This window comes from Telopea speciosissima, chromosome 2 (assembly GCF_018873765.1).
Source record: "Telopea speciosissima isolate NSW1024214 ecotype Mountain lineage chromosome 2, Tspe_v1, whole genome shotgun sequence".
NCBI classification, from domain to species: domain Eukaryota; kingdom Viridiplantae; phylum Streptophyta; class Magnoliopsida; order Proteales; family Proteaceae; genus Telopea; species Telopea speciosissima.
Genome location: NC_057917.1, coordinates 43,459,958 through 43,469,692, shown reverse-complemented (window position 1 = coordinate 43,469,692; position 9,735 = coordinate 43,459,958). Strand labels below are relative to the sequence as shown.

Genomic DNA, 9,735 nt, shown 5'->3' with positions numbered 1-9,735 from the left:
GTCAGATCATGCGCCTATTTTGGTGGTGGCTAAATCGATTGCAAGACCGCCTAATGCCCCCTTCAGATTCCAACATTTTTGGTTGGAGAACCCTGCTTTCCTTCATGTGGTGGTGGAGTCTTGGAAGGATTGAATTTCAGGTAATTCTGTTTTTGTGTTGGCTCAAAAATTGAAAAGACTGAAAACTACTCTGAAAGATTGGGCAAAGGAAAATTACCCAAACTTCGATACTCAGATTCAAGCTATGAAAAGTGAGTTGAAGGCGGTTCAGGAGGAGATCAAGCTGTCAGGGATGTCCGACCAGTTGTTTGAGCGCGAGATGGAGGCAAAAAAAGCTTACAACAGTGCGGCTGAGAACTTTGAAAAATTATGGGCTGAGAAATCTAGATTGAAGAGGAGGTCTTTTGGGGATAGATGCAGTAAATTTTTCCATTTATCTACTAAAATGGGAAGGGTGAAAAATACCATTCGCTCTTTGAAGACAGCAGATGGGGAAGTACTTGTTGACCAAGAGCTAATTAAAAAATACGTGGAGGATTATTATGAAAATGTCCACAAGGCTGTGGAAGTTTCTGAGCATGAGGAAATTCTAAACTGCATTCCTCGGGTTTTGGAGGAGGTGGACATCTTCAGATTGGAGTTGGTTCCCTGCGACTCAAAAATCAGAGCAGTGGTGTGGACTCTGGACCCGGATAGTACACCGGGGCCTGGCGGTTTCCCTGGTGCTTTTTTTAGAGCTTGCTGGGAGGTGATAGGTGCGGATGTGTGCAGTGCTGCCAGATCTTTTTTCTCTTCAAGTCGTATCCCTGCGGGGATAAATAATTATTTTATTGCCCTTATTCCTAAAGTGGAGGGTGCAGCTTCCCTTGAGAAATTCAGGCCTCTGTGCATGGGGAATTTTTTCTATAAGATCTTATCTAAGGTGATGTCTCGTAGACTTGAACTTGTCCTCCCTAGATTAATCTTGGATGAGCAGGGTGCTTTTCAGAAAGGGAAAGTCATCCAAGATAATATTTCGATTGCTTCGGAGCTTGCAAACTTGCTGGCGGTTGCCACAAGAGGAGGTGGTTTGGGGTTGAAAATCGACATCCAGAAGGCGTATGATACTCTCTCGTGGGATTTTATGTTTTCAGTGCTGCTCAAATTTGGGTTCTCGGGTCGGTGGATCCAATGGCTCAGAAGCTTACTTAGCTCTACGAGAATTTCGGTGTTAGTGAATGGAGGCCCTGTTGGATTCTTTGGTGTAGACCGGGATTTGCGTCAGGGGGATCCAATTTTGCCTTTGTTGTTTATTGTTGTGGAGGAGGTTCTATGCAGGGGGTTGACTAAGCTTCTCGATGATAAGAAAATTCTCTCCCTTAATGGTCCTTGGGGTATTCACACCCCAAGGCAGTACTTGCTTGCAGATGATATATTTATATTTACTAATGCTTCTATTCAGTATGTCAGGAATCTTAAAGCTTTCCTTAACCAGTACCAGGAGTTTTTAGGGCAAAGGATAAACTTGGATAAGAGCAAGCTTTTTTTGGGATCCATTCCCACGAGAAGACGTCAAGCTATTGTGGAAGAGCTGCAAATCCCGGTTTGCAAATTCCCAACCAGATACCTTGGAGTTGAGATTTCTAAAGGTCAAGTGCGAAAGAGATGCTACTGCCTGTGGTGGATAGAGTTAGGTCCAAGCTTACAGGTTAGAAAGGGAAGCTGTTATCTATGGCTGGTCGCGTTGAGCTAGTGAAGACTGTGATTACTAGCATGTCGATCCATAGTTTTTCTGTGTACTGGTAGCCCAGCTCTCTCCTTGGAATCCTTGAAAGATGGATGAGAAACTTTGTCTGGACTGGCGACCCTGAATCTTCTAAAGCCATCATGGTTGGGTGGGATAATTTGTATAAACTAAAGGAGGAGGGAGGTCTAGGGATCAAGTAGCTGAGGGACGTCAATAAAGCCTTGCTCTGCAAGCTCACCTGGAAGGTCAAAAACGAGGAGACGGTTTCTTCTTCTTTCTTGTGCCATCGGTTCGTTAACAAATGGGGGAAGGCTCGGCCTGGTTATATGGCTTCGTCTATTTGGCTGAGGATCAGAAGAATGTGGAAATTTGTGACGGATAATGAACGATGGATCCTAGGGAATGGGGAAAAAATAAATTTTTGGAAGGATAGATGGTGGGGTCCGGATTCTATTTTGAAACCAATTAGGCTGAATGAGAATTTCTTCGACAAAGATACGACGAAAGTGCATGAGTTTTTAGAAGAAAGGAGGTGGAAGCTGCCTCAAGTTTCTTCGATGGTCTTGTCTGAAGCTTTCTAGGTGATTGAAACTTTACAGATCCCAAATTGCAGAGTGGAGGATATAGTTCGGTGGTGGTGCTCGATGTCAGGTGATTTTTCTGTGGTGTCAGCTTGGGAGGAGATTAGAAGAAAGATGCCGATTGCCCCCTGGGCTAGCAATGTTTGGCATAAAAATCTGCTTCCTCGCCATTCCACTCTTGGTTGGAGATTAGCACATGGGAAGATGCCTACGGATGTGGAAGTGCAAAAAAGGGGTGTTTACGTAGTTTCTTGGTGCTCCCTATGCAGAAAAGAGTGTGAGTCGACAACCCATTTGTTCCTCACTTGCAAATTTAGCACTGCAGTTTGGATTACCTTCGCTGATTGGTTTGGCTTCGTTTAGGGGTGCCCCTCTAGCATCCTTCATTTTTTTTAGTGGTGGAAAGGAAAACTTAGAGCATCTAATCTGAGAGACCCATGGGCAGCAGGTGCTATTGTTGTGTGTGCAACTCTGTGGGAAGAGAGAAATAAATGGCGCCATGAGGGGACTCACCGGAGCATGAAGCAAGTCCTGGAATGCGTGAAAGGGGAGCTGCAAGAGTGCAAGTTTGTGATTAGAGGGGTCAAGAGCGTTCAAGATCTGAGGTGTGTCAAAACTATTGGTTTGGTTTCTTCTAATGACATAGGTAGGGGGATCTTGGAAGTGTTTTAGTGTAAGCCAAATCCAAACTGGGTCAAGCTCAACATTGATGGTAGTTCGTTGGGCAACCCAGGCAAGGCTAGGGCGGGGGGCGTGTTTCGCAACCACCAGGCCCAAGTGGTGTTCTCGTATGGAAAATACCTGGGCATTTCCATTAACTTCGAAGCTGAAATTGAAGCTCTAATGGAGGGGCTCTTTGTTGCTAGGGAGAGTGGGTTCAGAGAAATTTGGATCAAATTGGATTCGGCGGCTTTGGTTCTCTCTATTCAGAAATCTAATATTCTCTGGTTTGCTCTCCAAAGGTGGTAGGTGATTAAACCGTACCTTGACTCCTGCAAATGGAAAATTACGCATTGTTTCAGAGAAGCGAACCATATTGCGAACTACTTGGCTAAGCAAGCGGCAAAAACGGGCACATCCCTGAATAGCCATACCTTCCCTAGCCATATTAATGAGCTTCTGGGACGTGATGCTATGGGTTTGCCTAGCTACAAATTTTTGTAGGGCCGGGTAGAGTGATCGCCTCTGCCTAGTTGGTTTCTTTATAGCTGTTTCCTTTGTTGTAAGGGGCTACGCCCTTTTCCTTGGTTTGTTTTCCTTTTTTCTTTCTCTTTCCTTGATGCAATGACCCTTTAGCGGAAAAAAAAACTCCTTTAATAGAAATCGGATTTAAGCAATCTTGGACTTGTTGGAAAACTATCAAAACAAAGCTTTCTAACAAATCCAAGATTGATTAAATCTCATTTATATTGAAGGAGTTATGTTCCAGTCAAACCTTACTCAATACCATGTTCAAGAACAATATATAGTATCAAACTTGGAACAAAACCACAAGTAATATTTTTATTATTCTCTATGTGAAACTAATGCATGGATTGAGTTTAAAATATCAAAAATAGGCAACAGAATAAGAACCAGGGCAAAAAAATAACTTCTGGGCCTCGAAATCAAGGTTCGAGTTAGCCTAGAGAAAGTCCCAGGTTTCGACCGAGACGAACTCATTTTCTGGCTGGTCGAAACCTAGTCGAAACCCGAGTTTTAGAACCTTGATTGTAAGACGATAAATGCAACGACATTCTCTTTTGGTTATTCTAGTTGAGCGTTTCTAGGAGGGAGAGCTAAGGGAGATATTTGAATTATCAAATTCAAAATATTGTTGCAATAAATTCTATCTATTCGGTCAGCCTTGTTTATTCTAGATTTTCATCCTCTAAAGTGCAGTGCATCGAACAGTGGTCATTGCACTTACGAGGATAAAAATCCAATGCACATGTGAAGTGCACCATCTGATGCACTATAAAGGCGCAGTGGGCAGTGTACAACACTTGAGAGGATCAAAATTCTCCCTTATAACTAATAACTTATGAGAATTGAGGTTTAGATGCATTAGTGTAGATGTTTAAGTTTGATATATGTTTACCACAAAAGACAAAATGATAGAATAGTAAGTACGATTCGGTGGAAGCAAATTGGAATCGTTGCAACTAATGGGATAAACCATTCAAATCTCATAACGGAACCTAGGGTTTTGATCGTTACCTGAAACTTTAGAAATGCAAGGTCTTCATGCTATGAGTCTCACACACACACGTACAACTTTGCGTTCCCTTGAATGCAAGCTCCTCCACAATTAATTAGGTTTTTGTCAAAACCCTGATCATAGATTGGTAGAGAAGGAGACTGGAGAAGATGGAAAACCGTAACAATATTATGAGAGCTTTTACTAGGATTTTTTCACAACATATCTTTATATAGTGCAACATCCTAGTATTAAGTAATGGGTAATTACCAACATTACCTTGCATTTTCCTAGTAGGAATCCAATTCCTTTTCCAACAATCTCCTCCATCCTAATAAGAGATCTTATCCTGTATAAGGATCCATCACGAAAAGAATTCACGACCCAAGCGCTATACATATGAGTTGGACCTAAAGAAAAGGGTAGGATCCCATTGGGATTCCACCTAGTGCGTCATGTGTCTTAACTGAACTGTATTCCAAACATAAGGTTAACCAACACAAAAGCTGCTCAGTAGATGTAATAATCAATACCAAAAAAAAAAATAGTAAAAATACACATTAGTCCCCCACTGAGCAATATCACATTGTTCAATATAAGGCATGTGTAAAATACTGTCAAATCCCCAATGAATCAAAATTCCATGTTAGATGTTTCATAACCTTGATTGGACAAAGAAAACTATTTTCAAAAGGCTTGAAAAATAGATAACAATTTTATATACATAACTATAAAAACATTTCAAACCACACGAAAATGCCATCAGATCCGTGTTTGCATCCAATCTGTTATAGATTATCTCTCTCTTCAATATTCCTAAAAGAATGGGCAGTGGATTCTTTGTTGGGTATCTCTTTCGACTACAACAAAACACTATGAATCAAGTGCATCGATAAATAGTCAGAGAGACATCAATCTTTGGTACACCGAAATGCATAGCGCGTGACTGCATCGATAAGGATCTCTCAAGTCCAAGGACTAATCGTGATATACTTAAGAGAATTTCATTTTTCTTTTTAACCCAATAGTATCACCATGTGTGAAATTCTTGAGTGATCAAATTCAATATACACACTATATGTACACTCACACATGCGCCTTGGAATCAACATTCCTTTTTTTGCTAAAGGATCATTGTATTAGAAGAACCAAAAGAAGTACAAAAGGACTAAAACCAGGCACAGTGTGACAATCATATAAGACGGGGTGTCCAATCTCATCTCTAGTGGTAAACAATTTTAGGTCAACAAACCTATGGACAAACTAAGCTTAATATATGATCATATCAATCAAAATAAATTAAACACTTTAATTTAAATAATCAAGTTTGCACATCAAAGCTAATCTCCCATAAACATAATGCTCATGTTCTTAACACATTTCTCAAATACAATAGGTGACAAATCCTTCGTCAAGGGATAATAAATATTATCTGTAGACTCAACCTTAGCTATTGCTATATCACCATGCTATATGGTCTCACGAATCATGTGATACTTTCGCTCCACATGCTTGTTCCTATGATGAGCTCTAGGTTGCTTGGTTTGTGCTATAGCTCCGTTGTTATCACATAACAATGCAATGAGACACTTCTCTATCTAAGGAACACCCTAGGTCAGTTAAGAATTTCTTGAGCCAGACACCTTCTTTGGCTGCCTCACTAGCTATTAGATATTCAACTTTAGTTGTGGAGTTGACTGTTGACTTCTATTTGACACTCTTCCAAATTATGGATCCACCATCCATCACAAAGACCATCCCAGATGTAGACTTCTTATCATTTTTATCAGTCTAGAAATGTGAGTTTGTATAACCCATAACTGACAACTAATCACAACTATAAATTAGGATGAAATCCTTAGTCCTCCATACATACCTGAGGGTCCCTTTGACAATAGTCTAATGTTCTTATCCTAGACTGGATTGATAATGGGTCACAATCCCTACCGTATGACGAATGTCTGGCCTAGTGCACAACACTGCATATATGAGACTCCCTACAACAAAAGCATAAGAGATTCTCTTCATGGCCTCAATATCCTCAATAGATTGAGGACATTGTAACTTAGAAAGACTGATTACATGCTAAAGAGGAATAGTTTCTCTCTTGGAATCCTGCATGTTGAACATTTTCAGCACTTTGTCAATGTAAGTAGACTATGATAAGCCTAACATCTTATCCTTGTGATCTCTCACAAGCTTTATCCTTTGGATATAACTGGCTTCACCTTGATCTTTCATTGAGAATGTCTTGGATAGCCACATCTTTATAGATGAAAGTAGTCCCACATTATTCCTGATGAAGAATATATCATCCACATAGAGGATAAGAAAACACACACCATTCCCTCTAATTTTCTTGTAAATATATGGCTAATCAATGTTTTGTTCAAATCCAAACTCTTTGAAAGTTTGATCAAAATGGATGCTTCAGCTCCTAGAAACCTGTTTCAGTCCATAAATGGACCTTTAGAATCTGCACACTTTGTTTTCTTCCCCTGGGGAAGAAAAACCTTCTGGTCGATCCATGTTTATGACCTCATCTCCAAATGTCCATTAAGGAAAGCGGCTTGTACATCCATCTACCATATCTCATAATCATAGTGTGCAATAATCGATAATAAAATACCCTCTTTATGAGTGTATCTCTTCGCCACCAGTCTTGCTTTGATTGTTTAACTCTTCCATCCATATCTCTCTTCCTCTTGAAGATCCACTTGCATCCAATGGGCTTTATGCCTTAAGGTGGATCCTCAAGAATTTAGACGTGATTGGAGTTTATAGAGTCCATTTCAGAGCACAGTGCTTCTAACCATTTTACAGAATCAACATCCCTTAGAGCCTTAAAGTAAGTATAGGGATCTGTACCCAAAGCATCAGACACCTTGTAGAACTCTTCCACTTTCTGATCTTCTTCAGTAAGAAGATTAAAATGAATTGGATGCCTGATAGACCTCCCACTATGTCAAGGTTGTTGTTCCTCAGTGGGTATGTCGACTGAATTGGTACTACAGGTATAGAAGATTTTTTATCTTTAGCTACTTCATTAATGACAACTAGATCAGATATACAAGAAATCATACCATCCTCCAAATATGTCTCATGTTTACATACTATAACCTTTTGTCCAATAGGGTCATAAAAGTAATATCAATCTTAGGGTATACAAAAAATTAGCATCTATTGGTATGAGATTCCAACTTGTTTGTATGCTGCTTATGTACATGTGCAATGCAACCCAATACCTTAATATGTTGTAGACTGGGCTTATGCCCATACCACAACTCAAAGGGTGTTTTGCATCCGGATTTTGTTGGCACTCTAATCAATGTATAGATTGCAGTCTCCAAGGCAAAACCTCAAAACGATAAAGCTAATTCTGAATAACTCAACATAGACCCGGACCATATCCAAGAGGGTTCGATTTCGTCTCTTTGAAACATTGTTCTGTTAAGGTGTTCATGGGGCCATCAACTGAGATATAATCTTAGCATCTTTCAGATAGTCCTGCACTCATGTAATAAATACTCTTCTCCTCGATCTAATCTGAGGCACTTGACACACTTACCCAATTGCTTCTCAATCTCAGCTCGGAACTCTTCGAAATTTTCAAAGGTCTTAGATTTGTGGTACATTAGGTATATGTATCCATATCGAGAATCATTAGTGAAGGTTACAAAATACTAGTAGCCATACCTTGCTTTAACGTTAATGCATCCACATACATTCAAATGTATCAATTCTAACAAATCTTAGTCCTCTTTCCCTTATCTAAAATGGGCTTCTTGGTCATTTTTCCTTGCAAGCATGATTCACAGGTCGGATAAGGTTCTACCTTTAGACTATCTAAAGGACTGTCTTTTACCAATTTGTTTATCATGTCTACTCCAATATTACCTAATCTCAAGTGCCAAAGATAAATTGAATTGTGTTGCACTGGTTTTCTTTTAGTATTAATATTGGAGATTTCATTTACATTAAGAACTGATTTGAAGAGATATAATCCGTTATCAAGGAAGCCAATAGTAACATATGAAACATTCAACTGAATACATAACTTAGTTCCAAATTAAAAAGTATATCCATCCAAAATTAGCTTCGAAACAGAAACAATGTTCCTCCTAAAATTGGGATTATAAAAACAATCTCTCAAAACCAAAAAAGTATTAAACTTAGTCCCAAACTGAAAAGTATATCCATCCAAAACTAGCTTTGAAACAGAAACAATGTTCGTCCTAAAACTGGGAACATAATAACAATCTCTCGAAACCAAAAAATTATTATCAAAATGTATATAAAAATCTCTAATGGTCTTTGCAATGGCCTCAGCCCCGGTATCCATTCGAAGTTGAACATGATTCTTACTCAGCCTTTTTGTTAGCTTGAACCCCTAGAACATATTGCAAACGTGGGTGGTAGAACCAGAATCCACCAACCAAGTGTTAAATGATTATTATGACAAATTATTAGACTCATAAAGGACAAAAGTTTCAGAAATACCTTCTTCTAGCTTCTTCTTCAGAGATGCCAAGAAAGGATGACAATTCCTCTTCCAAAGTTCCTCCTTTTTGCAATAAAATGAAGGTCCCTTTTCAATTTTGTTGTTCTTCTAAATTCCCTTGAATTTTATCGTAGGTGTCTTACCCTTGTTGGTCTTCTTATTCTTCTTACCTCTTACCCTTGGGCTTAGAAGAAGGCTTTTGTTCTGTTGTTAAGACCTCTGCTCTATTTTTCTTTGATGCTGCCTCAACTTCTTACAACATATTGCCAAGCTCAGGAAATTCTAGAGAGATTTTATTCATATTATAATTGGTAATAAAAGACTCGTAGATATCCTGAGGGAAATAGTCGAGTATAACATCAGTTTTATAATTCAACTTCATAGTTGTTCCTAGGGTCTCCAGCTCCTGGAATAAATTTCTCAACTTTATGACATGGTCAATCACTAGAGTCCTTGGGGCCACTTTCATACTATGGAGAAGCGAGACTAGCTAATGATGGGCATATCTATTCTGCCTATCGTTCTATAGACATAAAGAATGCTTACCTACTGACAAGTTTTGTGAAGGAAGGGAAGTGGTTTGAGTAGCCTAGACTCAGGTTAGAGAAGCTTAAAATCGAAATTGACATTGCAACACAGCAACTTATGCTCCTAATATGGTCCAATTTGTAAGTCTGTTAGAAACATATCAAAATCCCCTAAAATACATAAGGGGTCACCTATTTATAGTGTTAGGGTCCCAAAACCA

At 39.3% G+C, this 9,735-nt stretch overlaps 1 protein-coding gene across 1 annotated transcript; it reads left to right on the top strand.

The window, feature by feature from the left end:
• Nucleotides 1-244: 244 nt before the first annotated feature.
• Nucleotides 245-1,732, top strand: LOC122650730. Its single transcript, XM_043844119.1, has one exon. It carries the CDS (start codon nucleotides 245-247, stop codon nucleotides 1,730-1,732), a length of 1,488 nt encoding a protein of 495 aa, XP_043700054.1.
• The last annotated feature ends 8,003 nt before the right edge of the window (nucleotides 1,733-9,735 follow it).

Bases quoted from the DNA above. Each gene is read 5' to 3' on its own strand.
- LOC122650730 (XM_043844119.1), top strand. From the start codon at position 245: ATGAAAAGTGAGTTGAAGGCGGTTCAGGAGGAGATCAAGCTGTCAGGG.